The sequence below is a fragment of the Microchirus variegatus genome, assembly GCF_963457635.1.
Source record: "Microchirus variegatus genome assembly, chromosome: 14".
NCBI lineage: Eukaryota > Metazoa > Chordata > Actinopteri > Pleuronectiformes > Soleidae > Microchirus > Microchirus variegatus.
In genome coordinates this window covers 9,722,583-9,743,656 of record NC_139815.1, presented here as the reverse complement: position 1 = coordinate 9,743,656, position 21,074 = coordinate 9,722,583, and the positions used below count along the sequence as shown (strand labels likewise).

At 40.2% G+C, this 21,074-nt stretch overlaps 1 protein-coding gene across 1 annotated transcript in view; it reads left to right on the top strand.

Annotated features, from left to right (window-relative positions):
- The window catches only part of neo1a (neogenin 1a), a gene marked incomplete at its 3' end in the record, with an annotated part of 195,544 nt that overhangs the window by 58,613 nt on the left and 115,857 nt on the right, over window positions 1-21,074 (top strand). The window contains exon 2 of the mRNA XM_083900502.1: window positions 12,631-12,954. Coding sequence (XP_083756628.1) covers window positions 12,631-12,954 — 324 coding nt within the window. The remainder of the gene's footprint in view (window positions 1-12,630; window positions 12,955-21,074) is intronic.

The following is a 21,074-nucleotide window of genomic DNA, read 5'->3' as shown; positions in this document are numbered from 1 at the left end:
TAAGTGACCTCAAACTTTTGAACAGTAGTGTATGTTTAAAATGCACAGTTGTCAACTTCATTGGAAGTTTACCCTGAAAGTTATAGCAGTGATCGGTGAAGTGGATGATGCCATTGAAAACGTGGCCAACCATGTGTAGTGATTAGAAAAACAGATTTCAAAATGTGAGCCTTGTAGATTTAATGCAGCAAATGTTACATATCGTCTATTCAAAGGTATTGATGCTTAACAGTTTAATGAGTTCACACTCTGTGGGGGGAAAAGTCTGAATGTAGTGCGCCATTCACTGGAGACAAAAACAGTACTTTGACGACTTCAAAAGGACCTCAGCAGTCTTGAACTCTTTAGAAATAAATGATCTGAGAGTCCTCGCTTTTGCCTGAGATCTAGCTCTGCCCCTGGTGCAAACACTTAACCCCAGTAACCACACTTAACTCCACCATTATCACTGTAGTCACCTCAGATACCATCTCCCAAGTTGCGCTGGATTTTTTTGTCCAGTAAGCCCCCCCCCCACACACACACACCATGCATCCGGTTTCAAGTAAAATAGTAATTGAGTCTCCGTGCTCATGTTGGATTTGAAGACTTTGATCTCTCCCTGCGCTCCCCTGTTAAATGGTTTCCTCCGAATTGGTGCGAACATGCAGCGACTGGCTGCTCTTTTTATCAGCAGCTCGTCACCGGCCACTTTGAAGCCACAAACAACTCACTCTGAAAATAATATCTGCTGCTTATTTATTATGTGCATTTTCTTCAAAGGTGACACATTCAAGATGAGACGGGAGACCGTTTGGGTCTATTGTACAGAAAACACAGCAATAAACGTCCGTGGAGTCGTTTTGTGTCGGAAAGGAAACAAAACAGGAGACCGTGTCCAGACTTTGGGGATTTCTCAGAGGAAATACTTCTGTCCCTTATGTTTATATGACAATAATTGCCCTATTTAAACGAGGGCAACTGTGACTCAGCATTCTTGTTGTAATCAACAGAATTTGCACGCTGATGTTTATCTTTATAGAGTTAACTGGAAATGTGTCGTCTGGAGCTTGTAATTGGCATCAAGCTTATGTGAGACCTCACTTGACCACTCATTGTTTTCAATAGATTCTGTCATGATTTAAAGGGGACACATTATGCAAAATCAACTTTTGAATCATTTTAATACTTAGATTTGGGACTCTGGAGGCCCTATGAGAAGGCAAAGTGGGGAAAAAGATGACTCACTCATCTTTCTGTGGTCCTCCTCAGTCTAAATACAGGAGATAAATCACGCAATGTTGACTTCCGCACTCATTGCTACGTCGCAATGACATATTCCTGGAATTGTTGTCATGTGGAGCTCTGATTTGTCCCTAAAAAACGTGAGATTGCAAGCGAGGGCAATAGTATCCGGAAGAGCGGAAATCCGAGAAGTGTTCTATTCTTGTCTGCACAGTGCAGCACAGAGTTCTCCACAAACTCCCAGCCTCAGAGGATTTATGTGTCCATATACATTTTATATATGACGGCAATGTGCCGGCTAGAGTCGGCAAATGATGGCTTTTCCAAATGCTAACTCTTAGCTGCCGGAGCCTCAGTGATGCTGACATAGTTTCCTGTGTCTCATTTGCATTTAAAGAGACAGGCACTTAAAAGCGAACGTTCTGAACAGGGCTGTTTTGGCAGAGTGATTGAACTGCTGTGGTGCTTCATCCTTAAGGTATTTGGACCAAAGCATGTCACAGACATGTTCACTTAAGAAATTGGGTTTAATATGTTTCATTAAAAAAACAAAACAAAAAACACACACACACAAAGATGATTAAATGACAGCAGTCAAGGACAAACTAGGCAAAGACCCAGACTTTGAAATCCAATGCTGATAAATAGCTGGCTGTTTGACTTTGCAAGGCATACTGGATTATATTGATTTTGCCTTCCTCCCAGTGTGTATGTGTTTGTGTGAGTGAGTGTGATAGCAAAAAACCAGAGCCAATGGAATGCAATATTGTGTTTCATTAAAAAATCTATAGGTTATCTCATTACAGCCACATGATTTTCTTTGGCATCGGGGTTAGTGGGAAATGGGGTGGAGCTGCCGTGTGGCAAAATAAATTAGCTTTTCTGTCTCCGATCACGTTTTTGTTGTTCGCGGAGGAATGTTGACGACTTCTTGTTCATTTATGCCAGCTGCTCTCTGATTTTTATGAGCGTACAGGAGATAACTGGTACTCACATGGCAGAGCTAATCAAAATATTTTAAATCACAAGATCTGAAGTTAATACAGGCGATTGTTCCGTTAGTTGCCGCTGTCATTTCTTTTTTTATTACTCCATCACGCGGATATCTCGGACACTAAATCTCTCCGTTTAAAACCCGAAGCATTACTCTCTGACAGTGTCACATTCGTATGAAATGACTCTGGCTTTGTGATTTATTCCAACAACGTTGTAATGTGGACCTAAAGGTGATGTGTATTTCCATTCTCCATTATCTTTAGTGATTGCGGGCCAGAACTGCTGAGTAGGTCATCAAGGGTTTTTTTCTCCTGGCTGGATTTCAACTGTGTAATCTGTCTCTGCTCTTGATAGTTTCCTTGAGACTTCATTTTAAAAAGCATTTTACTCAGAAACAGCGTCTACCACCATCAACCAGAAAAGGTTAGGCTAATTCTCCACTCCTGACATTAAGTGTCCGTTTTAAGCGTTATTTTGACTGTGGTGTGAGAGCCCATTTAGCCCAAGAAACATGCAGTTTCTTTCTATTTTGGCTTCCAATTATGCACCGTGAGACGCTGCTTTTGACGTTCTCACACCATCTTAAAAAAAAACAGTGCTCGCAATTTGCCCGTCTGTGCTGCCATTGTCCCAGCGGGCCAATCCTTCATCGTGGGCCCATGGGGAGGCTGATAAGAGGGGAAATTTGAGCCTTAATCAGTGCTGGTTAATTATCACAACCAGGGGAGGTGAGAGAAATTTCCCCCCATCTACCAAATTTCTCTTGGATCTGTCTCCCGTTTATGACCTTCCATCTGTTGGAAGCTCTGTTCTGTGTGTCTACTACTGCTCTCAACAACTCGTCTAATTTTGCTATTTTTAACTACGGTGGCCATCAAGCTGCTGGACTTGCACCTGTTTAATTTAATTCATTTAATTCAACATGCTCCGTTAGTGACGCTCCACATTATTAACGTACACTGGTTATGCTAGCTGAGTGAAATCCACTTAACTGCAACAAACTTATATAATTGTGAGTTTTCACACATATATTGTATTTGATTCGTTATGATTTTTTTAGTCTTTTTTAAAATTTACTGGACTATACGTTTCAAGCAATCTGGAGCAATATTAAAGGTGCATTATGTAATAAATCTAAAGCAACTGGCCATAAAATCCTCCTAATATGTCACAGAGACTCGGGAATAATGTTCATATAACAGTTCAGTCATATAACATATAACTGAACTCACCAACAACAACAGTACAGCCAAAATATTTGCATTAAAAAATTTGCAGTCTGCATTACTTTGCAGACTGCAAATTATGTTTATGTTTTGGCATGTGGCACCACCTACCAACGTCTACCAATCATTGCAGTCAGTAGAGTCTCAGCTGCCAAGCAACCACGGGTTGCCAGTTACGTGAGAAAACGAAACCTTAAAGACCTCTGTATTTTGAATTTGAATGTAGTAACCGTTTTTGGCCACATTCTTACATATGACACCTTTAAGTTACACCATTATCATATTAACTTTTATACGCTAATGCAAGAATGAGAACCTTAAAGGAATACTTCACCGATTTGCTTTTAGCTTTATATTACTAGAATAAGGGTAGAATTTTTGAAAAACTTTACTCCCTAACTTCAGTTTCACTTGAGTCAAAAGCCTTGGTCTGAGGTTTGAAACCGCAATGCTAATTCCTCACTTTTTAGACGCAGCTGTTGGGGGATGGGACCTCATTCCAAGAATGTAAACAGTGTCCGCCATCTTTGCTAACGGTTACGCTAACATGACCAACGTTTTCAGCTGCTAGCTAAATTTGCTATTTGTCTCATACCATTAATTGTTCATTTTAAAGGGTTAACTTTGTGTATGTGCAACTTTATTCTATTTTACTTTGCTATGGATGTAGATATAACATTTTGCTAACATTCTAATTTTATTGTTTTCATTTTATGTTTAAATAAATTATAGTTTGCTTTTTAGAGGACTGTTATTTTCCCCCTTTGTTTCCACAGAGCACAAATGCATGTATACGCCAACGTTGCTGCGGTTTTAATGGCACGTCGAAGCGGTGACAGAAGCCCAGTTTAGCCTAATTAGTGTCAGGTGGATCACGTTTAATGAAGACCTATGTGGTTGTAAAGTCGCTAATTTCATTATTAAGAATACAGATTGGTTATGCTCTCTCTCTGAAACACAAGTATGCATATTTCAGACGCAAAGGGCTTTGGAATGGTTATAAACATTGATGAAAAATTAACGCTACAATAATGAGCGCAAAGCATGAATCACTTAGTGTTGGAGGAGGGCATTTCACTCAATTCCAGAGGAGCAGTTTGTCTGCTCGCCAATCCCTGGGCTATTAATAATAATTAATAATCTGATTTTTATTTATTTATTTATTTATTTATTTAAGAAAGCAGTACAAATTAACATATACAAAATGGACAAGATTGGTCTTATTTTTCAACCAGCAAGGGTTCTTCAGGATCTCATTTTTTCAAAGATGACATGAAATCCAAGGCTGAGCTTTATTATTGTGACTGAACAATAGTTAAAATGTTTATTTTGAATAGTTTTAGTAGTTGGAACTCGCCTCTTGAGCTTGCTGCACAGGAAATATGGGTAAGTGTGAGTGTTCATTGAGGATCAGGTGCCCATCAGTTCCCATCATACTAGTGTATTATATTCATACAAGGTACAAAGACTAATGCTTGCATGGAGTCAGACTAAGAATCCCTCTGTCACATTCTCACTGCACACTGGACGTGGCTCTTAAGATTTGATACTTCTGGAAATGTGCATTGAAAACACGTGCTAATCCCTTTTTTAATCGCATTTATAAAGGCTCAGTTTCTTCATATTCCAAAAAGAGTTTGCATTTGTAACTGAGTGACGTTTTCTGGCACTATTCAGCACATACAGTGACGTTGCACACTATTAGAAATAAGGGTTCCAAAAGGGTCCTTCTACAAGGGCTGAGGTTCTACCTGGAACCATGTGCTTCTGAAGAAAGAAAGGGTTTCCAGAAGAAAGGGTTTTTCAAGGGTTCTTGGTAACAATAATGGTTCAAGTAGGAACCATTTTGATCCAGAGAACCCTTTAAAACCCCTTTCCTCAATAAAGGGTTTTAAAAGGGTTCTTGGTGGAACTCTCCAAAAAGGGTTTTCCTATGAGGACAAGCCGACGAACCTTTTATGGTTCTACTTAGCACTTTTATTTCTAAGAGTGTAGTGACCCAGCTCTGTCATGTTTTCTCTAGGCCTCCAGAGTTTTACAGTGGCAGAAAGGCAGACAGGATAACCGAGAGACGGAGAGCTGAAAAAAATTTGGATCTTTTCCTCTTTTATTCTGCCAGTTGAGCGTGTGCCAGTGCAGGACAGCCAGTGTGCTGCTAGGCGCCCTAATCATTTTGTCCATCCCCTTTATGGCTTGGCCTCGACCCTTCTTTTCATCAGCTGCTGTGGGGATCGCTGAGAATACCAGAATTTGTGGGTTGTGGTATCCCTTATCACAGCTTCCTCCCTCAGGCATGTTTGGCATTGTTCCTGGCTGCAGCTCTTTAAAGAGGACTTGAGTGGCCGTACTAAAAAGAGTTCTGTTAGGGATGGAAATGGAAACAAAAAAAAGAGGTTAATTCCTGTGTCATTTAGCCTTCACTTACCTCTACTTACATTTTCCCTTCAGATTGCTTGTAATGTTCGTCCTCAGGTGTGCGAACTCGGCAACTCTCAGAACTTTTTTACAAAGAGGTAAAATGTATTTTGCCGCATTGAAAAAACATTCATCTATCCTAATGAATCTGCCCCCTTTCTCCTTCTTTCCTTTCTATTACGGGGTAATGAAATAGGTGCATCCACTCAAATCTTTACTGCTTCCATTCATTTCAAGTCAAGTGCTCAAATGTCAATTTTGAGAAAATGAAAGGAAGTAAGCTAGCTGCGTTAACTTCCAAGCACTCTATAATAAAATCCTTGACAGGACATTTGTACTTGTCCTTTGACTAAAAAGGGCACATTTTTCTTTTAACCCGCAAACAGATGCACGCCTCAAATAAAGCAAGATAGCTGCAGCTCAAAGTCCCTCCACATTTCCTCTCAAGATAATTGTTATTTCCCTGAGGTGTTTCTTTGTGACAGATGGGCTTTAAAAGTGAGTGTGAAGAGATGGGGGGGAGACGCAGAATTGAGGTATAAAGATAAAGGAGGAGAGTGTGGGGGGGGGGTGGTGAGAGGGAAGTGGAGACGACCATTTCTGTTGGTGTCATTAAAATGACTCTTAACACTGAGAGTGGAAGGACAAACAATGGAGGGACTGGAATAACTGAGAGGCAGCAGCATGGAGAATGAAATGCTGAGGTTCATTGCTAACGGCGCTTTCCCATTATACAGGGTTAGCATGGCTCGGCTCGGCTCTACTACGTTTTTTTTAGGTACTTTTTGGTCTGGTGAGATTCCAAACTAGAGATGGACTGATATGTTTTTTTCAGGGCAGATATCGATACCGATTATTAGAAGTCAACAAGGCCGATAACCGGATTTTTTGAGCTGATATTCATTTGTAGTAAAAGTGAAAATATTAGCGTCAAAATTGTGAACTAGAAAAGCACTCGGAGAGCGCAGACTTCTGCCAAGCTCAGCCCCTCTTAAAAATAGCAATTAAATATAGTGATAGCGTCTATGGATCACGCCCAAAATTTAATCACTTTAATCATTGTTCCTGGTCCCATTGCTATTACCTGAAAATTTCATCCAAATCAGTCCGCGACTTTTCGAGTTAGGCTAACTGACAGACATACATAGACCTCCTGGTGGAGGTCAATAATACAAACACCAATACTTGTTTAAATGCCTTTAAGCATATATATGCTATATGAATATAAGCTTTTCAGATTTGCAACATGTTTTAGGTTTTTTGTTTTTCTTATGAAGCTCCCAGGCTCAGCAGCATGTCTTATAAAGTTAAGCTAACGGCGCTAACTGGTAAATGGTGCCTGGATTCCGGTGCCCCGGCACAAAACACTGCGATACTTTAGCGACTCATTTTAACAATCTGGAGCCACATAAACATAACGTCACGCACGTCTTTTTCCGTCATGGAAGCACGTCATACGTTAACATCAACGCCGTTAGCGCTGTTAACGTGGCCAGCACTAAAAAAAACGTATAATTAGCCATGGCCTTTTAAAGTGCCACTACAGTGGCTGTAAATGCCCATGAAGTTGGTTTACTTTTCAGTATGTCCAGGATTTTCATCTCCCAAAAGTCCAAGCCACAAAAGGGCCTGTGTTGTTGCAGAGCGATTGGTTTTCGAGAGACGTCTGTTCCGTCTCAAGAGCAGCTCAATAAAGAGGAGTAGTCAATATGGCTGCTCTCGGATGGTGAGTCGGTGTGGATGGAGGCTTCCTGCTGAGCCAGTGGTAGAAAAGAGGGGAACAGGGGGTCTTTGTGTGGAGAGCAGACTCTCGCTCACTCGTCTTTACTGCCATTTCTGGGGGTATTACACCTCACATTAACTTCCTCTACACAGCTTGTTTTAAAGTGGGAATATTCTGCCTCCTTCTGTAGAAAGTATACAAACACAGATTTTTGGTAGAGCTGACATGGCAGGAGAGGCAACGTTGTGTTAAACATTATCGCCATGTGTTGAAAGGACACGAGCCGTGCAGCGTTGTGTGTGTGTGTGTGTCGTCTTTGTTTGGCTCGGTGGAAAACGAGCAAAGCTGGCAAAATGACTGTTCCTCTTCACGAGGATCTCTGTTTATAAAGAAAGCAATTGAGAGACTGTCTAATCCAATGCAGGGACTGTAACCTGTAGCTGGGTTGTTTGTGAAGCAGAAATTGATCTTTGTCACTTAAGTGAATTTAATGGCTGCTCTGGACTTGGCACGCTTTTTTCAGCCGTTTTCCTTTAAGCCCAGGATCTTTGCATTGTGATCTGCAGGCTATAAAAATTTTTTCTTGAATTGTCACGCTTCTCACATTGACCATAAGCTCTGTAATGTAGGAAAACTCGCTTTCAGCACTGGCTCAAAATGGGAAAATCCAGCACTGGTACCACTAGTGCAGTGCCTGTAGGAAGTTACGATTAACGCTGTTTTTTAGTGTGTATCTGCGTCATTACCTTGTTTAAGAAGCCCTGAAGGTTCAAAACAAACAGTTCAGAGAACACTGTGTTTTATTGTAATCTCGGGCTCAGCCAGATCTTTGAAAAAACCCAGTCCGGTTACTAGGGCTGTAACGATATGCGTATCGAAATCGAAATCGTGATACTCAGAGCCACGAACCTGTCTCGTGGCTGAGAGCGACACGCTCTTTCTAACTCCCAGGTATTTTTCCAGTCAGCCACATGATATGAGCTGTTAGTGCTACCAAGCTTATTTTTATTAGGGTTGTCAAATTATCGCGTTAATTGTGATTAATTAATTACAGTCATCATTAACGTGTTTTTTAATCGCGTTAATCTCTTCTTTTTTTTCTTTTTTTTTCTTTTTTTTCTTAAATGTATTTATTTATTTATTTTTATTTAATCTCTTCTTTACTGATGTCCTCACTCCCGGGGGCAGCATCAGACACAGCGACAAAAGCGTCATAAAACCATGTTTAACTTTAACAAACACAGACATGCTGCATACCCACAGAAAGGTCAGAAACTCAGCTAAAAGCTCATATAAACCATTCTTATGTTCACCAAACACAGTTAATACACCGATGGATCAAACCTGCAGGAGCGGAAAAAACCCGTTATATCGCACACGTTGAAAAGCGGCCCCGGAGCGTCAGCGTGATTATGTAAACAGCGGAGAATTCACAGATTTTTATCACTCTACAAACAAGAATTACGGATCCAGCCCCAAAATAAGAGCAAAACGACAACCTCATTTTCCAGCCCTTTGCTCTGTGCTGCCTTATTCTCACTGGTTGCCCAGTACGGAGGTTCATCTTTTTTCAAAGACTAACAGGGGCTTCCTCACTGCTGGGCATGAAAGGATTAAGCTTCCCACACTAATGTGGTTTGTGACACCTTCTTGTGTCTTAAACAATGTTCGTTAGGCAGCGTTTCAACACTAATTTTCGAGACTTGGTGTGTATTTGTGTGTTCATGGTTGAGATGATTAGACACCTGTGTGGGATAAATTCATTTTATTTTGCAAAAACATTGTAAACACAGAATTCCCAATTAAAATACTGACATCACAAGATGTCAGGGTTTGGTTCGGATATATCCTCCATCCAGGTCCAGTGTGTTGGAATTAGTGATCTCTAATAGTGAGTTTTCAGAATGCAACACATTATCGGTTGGTCATTTTTGATGAAAATCAAATCAAATGAAATTGCTTGTCATCAACATTGTGAGTCTGACTGTCCTGTCTTGATCATGGACTTTGGCCGTTACCAGTTGGTTCATTGTTTGCTTCCATGTTTGTCTGAGTTTGTTTTCTTTTCTGTCTCCTATCAGTAGAGTTTTTTAGCCTCCATCAACTCCCCTCGCCTCCTTTGTATCTCCCTCTACAGTTCAGTTTTCTTCGCTGCCCTGCTCTGCTGCAAAGTGGATGTTGTATGTGAAGCTGAAAGCAGATGGCATACCATTTTGTCTGACAGTAGAGTAGACACTAAGCCCTCCCCTACTGCTTCTACAGTGGCAATGAAAAGCTGCTAAAGGCGACTGTTTTGGCTCCCATCGGTTGCCGCAGGACCTTCAAGCCCATTCAGTTTTCTCTTCAGACAGAGAGTGGCTGAAGATGGAGAAGAGCCAGGCTATTGGGCCTGGAAGCTCTGCCCGGCCCACACACACCCACTGCTTCACCAGCGTAAAAGCAAAGATGATTAAGCATGCCATGGTGCCTCAGGTCTGCAGGAGTGACAAATTCCCCCCACTGCTACTCCACTCTGGTCTCTCTCCATCTGTCATGTACCCCATCAGTAAAATACACCTGCTGGTGTTGTCGCATTCTGCCCACTATGCACTCTTTGGCTGCGCTGAATTTATTGATTTCCTGAAATCAGCTGCTTACGCCGAAGTCTGATTTGAAACCATTTGTTTACTGTGAAGAGTTCCAATTGAACACACTGGCTTAGGGTGGTGTATATGTGCATGTGTGTGTGTATGTATGTATGTATATATATATATGTATATATGTGTATATGTTTATATGTATGTATATGTGTGTATGTGTATATATAGATATATGTATGCATGTATATATGTATATATGTGCATATATGTATGTGTATATATGTAAATGTAAATGTAAATGTACTTTATTTATACAGCCCTTTACAACAATCCTTTCGGTGATCCAAAGTGCTTTACAAGAAATAAATAAATAAAGAGGAAACGCATAAAAGTAATTAAAAACAATAAAAACAATAAAATAGTGCAAAATAAAATAAGATAGAATCAGATAAAAGATAAGAAGACAAAAGATAAAAAGTGTCACCATACTACTCGGTATTAAAAGCCATCCTAAATAAATAGGTTTTTAGCCTTGATTTGAAGAGGCCCAGGTCAGAGATAAGACGCATCTCAACAGGGAGTTTATTCCAGAGCCTGGGAGCAGCAACAGCAAAGGCTCGATCACCCCAGTGTTTATGTATGTATGTGTATATATGTATGTGTGTGTATATGTATATATGTATATGTATATATATGTGTGTGTGTATATGTATGTGTGTATATGTGTATATGTATGTGTATGTATATATATATATATATGTATGTGTATGTGTATATATATGTGTATGTGTATGTATATATATATATATATATATGTATGCTTATTCACTTCAGTCTCTCATCCACTTCAGCCTGATGGGTTTTTAAATATTATATCTATGAGCAGTTTTTGTCTATTCCCGATAATGGATTTCTATATATTTAAGTCAAACCTGCAGTGCTGATTTCAACTCAAATTTAAAGCATACATTTAACACTGCAGGTTACTGAATATATCTTTTTGTGCAGATTTAACGAAATCCTTAAACCTCTATCTACTACCACTAAAAAGTCTGTGATTTTCCTTACAATGGCTTTGGTCTTTTTATTGTACATGAAAGATCTCTCCATCAATGTCCATTCAGACCGAATTACAGCACTTTCCCACTCTTTATAATCTAGTCCTCTGTCAGGGAATCATTATTGGGGACAATTACAATTACTTGTTTCAAACCTTCCATCGTCTGATATTCATTCACTAATGTAAAAGTGTAGAAAAATGTAGAAGTGTATTCAGGTTAGTTATTACTGGTTGTGTTTTGCTGCAATTGTTTGTGCTTTCAAGAGTACTTTGAGGATGAGTAGCCATATTGCCACGGTAATGGGCCAAGCATTACGTTGTTTCTCTCTTTGGTTCTTACACTCGGGACTTGAGCGCCGTAAGGTAGAGAAATTACCTCCCAGAAGTTAAATAGCCGAACCTTTTGTCATAGCATCTTCCTGTCTTCCCTTTCCTGTTTTCTTCCTCGCATTCTATCTCTCCATGCTCTTGCTCTCCCCTGGAGACGTGCCATTTTCTTAAGAGAGCGGGCATATTTTAAACTGCATTTAACATTCAGCCACTTATTTCACTCCATTCGCTGCATTATTAAAATACCTTTACACCTCCCCTTAATTATTTTTTCCAGCTCTCCCTTTCCCAGCAGAACTAATAATTTGTGTTATTTATCTAAACAATGCCACTGTGTGAATCTTAGGGTGGGAAGGTTTGAATAATAGATGAGGACAAATATGAGGCAATTGCACTTACTCTGGCTTTGGCACTATCCCTGTCAGCCCAACGTTACCATATAAACAGTAACCGCGCTGCATAGTGTTCACTCCTTCACTGCCCTGTCTGCTTATAATAAAGCAAGACCTGATATTAACTTACCAGGGAGGATACACTGGGTTAAATATGTCAGCTCCTCTTGTCCAATTCCAGCAGCTTGTGGTTCCATAATGAAAAGCCTCTCGGAGTCTCTGGGATAGTCTGAGGCGCTGGAACTGAAAAAGATAGATTAAAGAAAATGATGTTTTGCTCAGGGGACATTTCAGTGAGTGTTTGGGACACTCGGAGTCCTGTGGTGTCCTCTCATTTCAGCCACCAGCTCGTTTCTGTGAATGAGCTTTAAAAAATGTGCTTTACAGTTTCCTTGAGGACACGTCTTAAACGTTAATGTAGGTTACTATATCTCAGCAGATCATCATCAAGATTTTAAGATCTGCTGCCAGCTTTGGATATACATGTAGAGTTAAATTCCGCTGATGCAATGTAGGCATTACAAGCACACATCATTGGCAATGACCGCTGTAAACATGAAGTAGAACGGGTCTTTGACGTAAACAAGATTTTCATTTGATGTGTTTGTCCTCGTCTAAAATGACTTAGTATCTGTGTCAAACATCCTGTTAACGACTCTCTCTCCACCCTGTCTCTGTTGTCTAGGTTCAGCAGCGCAGCCGTTCATCCCCTTCTGGTTCACGGTGGAGCCACAGGACACTCTGGCCGTTCGGGGCAACTCGGCGCTGCTGAATTGCTCGGCCCACAGCGACTCGGCCGCACCGGCGCGCGTCGAATGGAAGAAAGACGGCACCTTCATGAGCCTGGTTTCGGACGAGAGGCGACAAATACTTCCTGACGGCACGCTGGTCTTCGCTCATGTGGTCCACTCCAAACACAATAAACCCGACGAGGGCACCTATCAGTGCGTCGCCACAATCGAAAACCTTGGATCCATTTCCAGCCGCACGGCACGCCTGGCTGTAGCAGGTAAGAGTGGCCAGATTTATCCCATTTTCTAAGAGCTAGTTGTTTACAGATAGAGTTGTTGTTAGTGTTGGGAAATGCTTGGGTTTTCTCAGGTACTGGTGGAACCCTCTTTTAAAGGGGCATATTATGCAAAATTAACTTTTTAAAAAGAAGACTCACTAATGTCTTTGTACGTACAAGAGATAAAACGCAATGTTGACTTCCGCACTCATTGCTATGTCACAACGTGGCGTGTTGTCTCGTTGAGCTTCGCTTTGTCCCTAAAAAATGCGAGAGTGCAGGTGAGGGCAATAGTATCCTGAAGAGCAGAAGTCCCGCAAAGTGTTCTATTCTTGGCTGCACAGTGCAGCACAGAGTTCTACACAAACTTCCAGCCTCAGAGGATTTATCTGTCCAGTGGATACATGTTATATATGACGGCAATGTGCCTGCTATAGTCGGCAAATGATGGCAAATTTGCGAAATGCTAACTGCTGTTAGCTGCCGAAGCCTCAGTGACACTGACATAGTTTCCTGTGTCTCTTTTGCATTTAAAGAGACAGGCACTCAAAAGTGAGCGTTCTGAACAGGGCTGTTTTGGCAGAGTGATTAAACTGCTGTGGTGCTTCATCCTTAAGGTATTTTGACCAAAGCATGTCACAGACATGTTCATTAGGACACCAGGGGACTAGGTTCACTTGGAGAAATAGGGTATAATATGAGTCCTTTATAACAGTTCTGGTGAGATATTATGCAATCCTACACATATACAGCTGTTTTTTTACTCATGTTTGATAATGAGGTTTCACACAAGGACCATATCCGTGTGTGTGTGTTAATAAATGAAAGCACACTGGTGTAATTGCTAGTGACCTTAACAAACTCCCAGTTTAGCTCTCCTCCGCTCTTAACCTTTACCGGGCCCATTGAGGCACAATAATTGAATATACATGTGCATATGTGTGTAAAAGGAGGTCATAACATTAAATGAGAAATAAAAGTGCTTTGTAAAATGTATATTGCACTGCCTAATTAGCATAGATTAAACGGATAACAATCCATAGAAGAACTTAAAACCCCATCTCTCCGTCTTTGTTACATCACAGTGTTTACTTGATATTTATTTTAAGAAACAGTGTGACATAGATGGAAGCGTTATGGAAACTCGAGGAGATACTGATAGGGAGCAGAAGATTTCTCACAATGATACCGTTGCTTTTCCCCCGTTGAGTGATGTTTTCTGGCCACGGCCCAGTGCTACGTCCTCAAATTTGGGCGAGTAATTTTATGATCGAGTTACAGTACAGCGCTCGTTGGCTTTAGTGCTGTGTGACTGACGGAAGTTACACCACTGGTTGGCCTGTGGAGTTTGGGGAGATTCCCAATGGCTGTGGTTCCTTTCAAAATGAATTAGTAGAACACTTCTAACACCACGATCTGAGCAGTATTATCACAGAACAGTCAGTCAGTCAGACAACAAAAACAAAGTGAGTACTTTGAGCAAATTTAGGCACACCTCTCTGGGTCTTCTCAGTTCAGCGACTGGCAGCCACGCAGAGCGACGGTATGTTAACCAGAGGGAGGCTTTGCTCAAAATCTTCCACCACTGACACCCTGCATCATTACCCTGAGGAGCTTCAAATGTTGCAGTCAGTTCAAACATGTTCAAAAGCATAAATGTGTTTGAATCTGGCTCAGAATCCACAACATGATTAACTGGCATTTAATTTGGATATTTTTTGGTCAAGCTAAACCAATACGTGTCTGTGCTTAAACGATGCCTGAAGCAGTATTTATATTTTAATGTGCACTATTAATATAAAATGAATTGCAATAATTGTACAGTAATTAGATGAAGAAATTGATGCTTCTTGATGAAGCTTTGAATTGGGCTTTTGAAAGTCTTTGTCTTGCTCTTTGATCGCTCACCACTTACCCACCGCTATTATCTAAAAGTCCTGTATTATGAACATTTTTAATCATTTTAATACTTAGTGTGAAAAAGATGACTCAGTCATGTTTTTGTGGTCCTACAGACCTTGTTTTACAGGAGATAAAATACGCAATGTTGACTTCCGCGCTCACTGGGACGTCATAATGCGCAAAATTCATGGAATGAATGCCCTCGCCACTTTGTTGGCGAGGGCAACAGTATCCGAAAAACAGCAAGTCCACGAAAAGTTCTATTCTTGCCTTTACAGTGCAGCACAGAGTCCTACACAAACTTCCAGCCTCAGAGGATTTATCTGTCCAGTGGATACATGTTACGTATGTATGGCGGCAATGTGCCTGCTAGAGCCTGCAAATGATCACATTTCAACTTTAGCTCAGCATCATGAGCACCCATGCGGCTCTCATTCATTGCTCCTGTTTTGGAGCACATGTGACATTAGCCTCCAGTCATCGGTGATAAAATGCGCAGTTATAGTGACATACGATACGGTAGCAACAGATGTCCAAGCATCACGTGTAAATTTCTATCGGCTCCAGACGTTCAAATCAAATATTGAAACACAGCAGTCCACGGTGCTGCAGCTGACACAGACATGCATTACTTTGTGACCTATCCTTGTTTCTCCTTGAGTTGCTGAGTCATTTGTACTTTCTCCCCTAAATATGCCTCGACTCTGACCTGAGTGTAAATGTGTTGCCCTCTGGAAAAAGGCTTACACTATTTTTTTTTTTAGTCCTGCAATGTGACCTTGTTCTGTTTGGGCACAGCAAGCAGTGAAGAATTATTTGGTGTTTTGAGTCAAGTTGTGCCCTGAAATTCAATTTGCAGCTGGAGGAGTCACAGAATGCGTTCACGGTTTGTTTTCTGCACAGTCGACAGAAGTCGCTGGAGAGAGGCCTCTTGTTGACAATAGGATTGTACGCCGTCAGCCTCTCTGATTCTGCCTGTGTACCTGTGTGACGGTACTGTCTGGCTGGGATTCCCTCTCTACTCATAAATGTTTTATTATTATTACATTATAATTATTATTGTAAATTAATTCACACCTTATTTTGAATCCTTTACCAGTCAAATTATTACGTTGTGCAACTGCATGTGCACAATGTGTCCCCAGTGTAGTTTAAAACTTAGAATCTGATGACTCGGCTTTGATGAAGCATTGAGAGTTTACATCATTTAGTACCACTAATTAAATGTATTATATTAAGTTTCAGAGTAAACATAGTGTACACATGGTGTAAATAGTGTATCACATGATCTGTATGAATAAAGTTGACAACAACTTTGAAATAAATCAAACAATAAACAGTTGATTGAGATGACAAATAAAAAACATCAATGTAAAAAAGAACTTAAAAGGAACATACATACAATATTTTCGAAATCTTTCAAAAACTTGTTATTTATTTAGCAAACAACAAACTGAACTCACCATTTTATGCCCAAATTTGAGCCGGCTCACTGGGCTTCTTCTCTTAGAAGTCAGAAATGAATCAAGCATAACATTCAACCGTTAAAAGTGATTTTTCTGTTCAGGAATGCAAGTAAATAAATATGATTGGACATCTTAATCAAGAAATTATCATGTGCTTTAGTATTTTCTTTTTTTATATTTGACTGTAAACATCAATTTTGCAAATTCATGGAAAACAATTCAAAAATATATTTTAGCTTAAAAAATATATTTTTGGTTGAAGACCTTCTACATACTGATTTTGATTTGAATTCTGTTAATGTAATGATTTAAAGCTCTGGACATTAAAATTTTACATTTTTACACAAATATATTTAGTCTGACCATGGTTTTAGATCTATAGTGTGTGTCTTTGTATGCGTCATGGTCCTAGCTTGTCCTTTGGCAACTCATTCAAGCTATTCAGTTCGCAGAAATATAGTAATAAAGTAAGAAATAATAGTAATGTGTGTGTTAAACCAGAGTTCCCCCAAACACCAGGTCATTTAGTACCACAGAAAGACTGAATAAAATAATATTTATTGATTTTCAGAGTCTGAAAGCTCTTTTATTTTGCTAGCTTGTAATATTTAGCTTACAAGCTAGCAAAAATGTGTTAAAAACAAATGTCTTTGGAGCACTTCTTTGGATAAGGGAAAAAAACTTAAGGAGGAGACAGAAGAAGAAAAAGAAGAGCCTAGCTGCATTTAATAGACATTATCAGGAGTCCGGCTTGACATAAAAGTTTATCGCTACAGGTGATTCTCACGCGCCAACCAAGTGTAGCAAAAAGCTAGCAAATGAGTCTATGAACAAGCTCAGGGCTTCCACAAATTCAGCGGGATTGTTTTAACTTGTTTCTATACCAGTAAAATATTGTTTTACGTGAAACTGGGCCTCTGTGTTAAACAAGTAAATGCTGTCATGGCTGCAAATCTTCACCTCATTTCAACGATAGCAGGGCAGCAGACAATATGTCCCAGCACTTTATCAATACCTGTCAGTACAGCTGCAGTGACATGACATATAATTCAGAGGGGGGGTGGGGGGGGACTTGTTTAGTTCCTGTGCCATGATGTGATTTGCTGTCACAGCCCTTGGGATCTACCTGGGTCAAACATGATGGGGGGACGTTAGATTAAATCAATTTCTGCTTGAAGAGTGAGCAGGTGAAATCTGTCAGCTATCAAAGACACAAACACACACGTGTGTGGAGATTCACACACAGTTTTAAAAATACATGCACACACAAAGGTGTTGTATTTATGGTTTTGCTTCACACACACACACACACACACACACACACACACACACACACACACACACTGATGTATCTCCAGCTGGCTGGCAGGTGGCCAATAAAAAGGTTAATTGCAGTGTAGAGAAAGCAGGCCATTAGGCTGCCATCAGACCCAGGAACGATGGTGCAGGCTGGGCTGGGGGTGGTGGGGGGGGGACGGGGTGGGCGTGACCTCGTGGATGAAATGATGGAATGAGTCACGGGTGGCTTGTGTGGCAGGGAGCTTATCTGACAAACGGCGAGGTAATATCGAGGATTGATTGCTGTGAGGCGTGCGGCTCGTTCTTCTCAAGGAAACACCTCCACCTCCGCTTCCACACATCTCCGCCATGAACATAAAAAAGCCACATCGTTCCAGGCCTCAGCTTCACCTCGGTGACTCGGCGAGTTTCTGCTCTGCTCAACTTTCCTGTGACGAGATTCATGAAAACTAGTGCTGTCAAACATTAACGCGCGACACCCTTCAATGACGACTGACCGGAAAAAAGACGCACGTGACGTCATATTTACGTGACTCCGGATTGTTAAAATGAGTCTGTAAAGTAACGCTAAACTTGGAAAACAGATTATTTTTGGTTATTTGGTTATTTGTAGCTCTGCAGCTCTGCTCTTTTCATTTAATAAACAGACTGCTCCAGTTCGACTGTAGGCGAGCTTACGGCGCTAAAAGGAGCTAATGCAGCTAACGGAGTAGGGGTGGGGGACAATTCTGAATCGAAATAGAATTTTTTCAAAATTGTATTTTGAAAAACCACACAAAACACCAGTTTGTGCTATTTGCGTACAGTTTATTTTTGTAACTTCTGGGAGAAAAAGGCAGCTAGCCTAAGCTCATTTTTATTTGTTTTGAATGAATTAATGTTAACTTCTGTCTTAAGTTTGCCTTTGTGTGATCACATTATCACATTATCTTATGCAAACAGTATTGTTTTGATGCCATAATTTGCCTTAACACACTATGCACTGTATACATTTTTGAATCGAGAATCGATTTTGAATCAAATCGTGACCCTGAGAATCGGAATCGAAATGAATCGTGAGCCACAAAAAGATTCACATCCCTATAACGGAGCTAACTGGTAAATGGTGCCTGAACTCCGGTGTCGCAGCACGTAAACATGACGTCTTGCGCGTCTTTTTCTCGGTCAATCGTCATGGAAACGTGTCACGCGTTAACCTACAGTATTGCACAGCACTACTGAAAACAGCAGCTTGTTCTTTTTGTTATTTACTATTACTGTTATTTATTATTTACCGACAATATCCCGACTCTTACCGACAATATGTTCACGCAAATGTTTTAAAGAATCAAAAGCACCGTCATATTGTCACATTTTTCTTATTAACACAAACACATGCTGCTTGTAAAGCGCACAGCTCTGTCAAACATATGGTTTATTTACCCCCGAACAGACAAAATAAATCATTTTTAAATACCACTGGTGACGATTAAAAAAGTTTAATTCTTTCAACTCCAATTACTTTCAGTCTAATAAGATGAATGGAGCATTTTTATGCTCTGTAATTGTATACATTTATTTCCACATTATTGTCACATTTTCTGGTTGTTTTAGACAAATGTTTTCCAAATGGACCTGCTTTGAAGTTACCTTTATGTGCACATCGCTCCAGCCTGTGTGTGTGTGTGTGTGTGCGCACAGTCAGATACGGCGGAAACACAAGCAGACTAAGAATAAAGAGAGGGAGGAAAGAAGGGAGGTGTAGCGGCGTTGTTGGTCCAATCTTATGTATTCAGTTCGCGTCTCTTCAAGAGAAAAGGAAGGGGGGAGGGAAAAATGATAAGGCGGCGAGCGAGCGGTACACAGCAGTGATCGCCAGGACACGGAGCGAGAAATGAGAAATCCCATCTCAACTGTCTGCTGCTCTCCCACCCGTCAGCGCACTTTGAGCTCACCCCTCTTCAGGAATTGCTTGAGGTGAATTTAAGTTACCTGGGAAGCCTCCAAATGAGAAAGCGGCGAATTAATTTCGCCACTTTCCTGCCTTTCTCTCCTACCATCATCATCCAGTGTCTTTGGTTTTATTTCCTATCTGACCTCTTTATACTTCTCGTGTTTCTTTTTGTTTCCTTCTTAGCTGCAGTATCATTTTATGTAAAGAAAACTGGCGCATATATCACTGTGCTTCATGTTTGATTGAAATCTACTTTCTCCCTCCTTGCAGTTGCATAAATTATAAAACACCAACATTCGTCATGTGTCATGAGTGTTGCCTCATTTGGGTGTGTTCCACCTTTTGATATCATCAAACCTTTGAAGGATTTAGGGACACTGGCAGGTCCTTTAATCCCTTTTTCAAGTGTTTGTGTCACTCTTGCATTGACAGTCTGTCTCTGGTATAGGACACGGTAAATTAATTCAGTGGATACCTTTTTCATATTTTGAAATGCTGTGTTTTGAGAACCTAAAACGGATTTCATTGAAAGTTAGATTCTGTTGGGATAAAATGCTCGTATGGTCCACGTGCGCTGGGGTCTCCGTGGCTCGCACGGTTTTCCGTAAACGCTTCTTCGCTTCACTCTCAACGTGGCTCTTGCATCTCTATGCGTGGCTGCACATCCACTTTCACTAATCGGACACTCGTCTAAGCGAATAAGAATGATAAGTAAATGCTGCATGCTCACAGTATGCAGCTACGAGTCACAGTCCAGTCGGTAAAATGAATATTATCCGAGTGTCGCACGGCGTTCAAATGATTACAGAAAAATGTTTTCATTCAAGCCCAGGCAGTTACTCTTTAGTCCTTTATTGCTGACTTGCACCACTAATAGGCGTCTTAACATACGCAAAAGAAAAATACTGCGAGCGGCCTGTGTGATTTGTTTTGCTTGCTAAATGTCATCCGGGCTGTCTGCGCTCATAGTTCACTTTGCAGTTCTTTGCGGGTGTATTAAATGTTATTGCACGATATTAATGTAAGAAGAAAAACAAGTGCAGTGTTATTTTAAAGGTGATTCGGATCTTTTGTGTCACACTTCATATTTTTTATCATCTTATAAGCACAGAACACTGTATATCCTGATATCTCAGATGTGTGCTACCTACAGATATACATATGTATATACATATATGTGTATATATATATACGTATATAGCTTTAATATGTATATATATATGTATATATGTATATGTGTGTATATATACGTATATAGCTTGAATTGCTTGAAGTGAACTGAATAGCTTGTATATGTATATATATCTATGTATATATTTATGTATATGTATATATATATGTATATGTGTGTGTATATATATATACGTATAGCTTGAATAGCTTGAAGTGAACTGAATAGCTTGTATATATATATGTGTGTGTATATATATGTATATGTACCTGTATATATATATGTATTTATATGTGTATGTATATGTGTATATGTGTATATGTATATACATATATATATATATGTATAT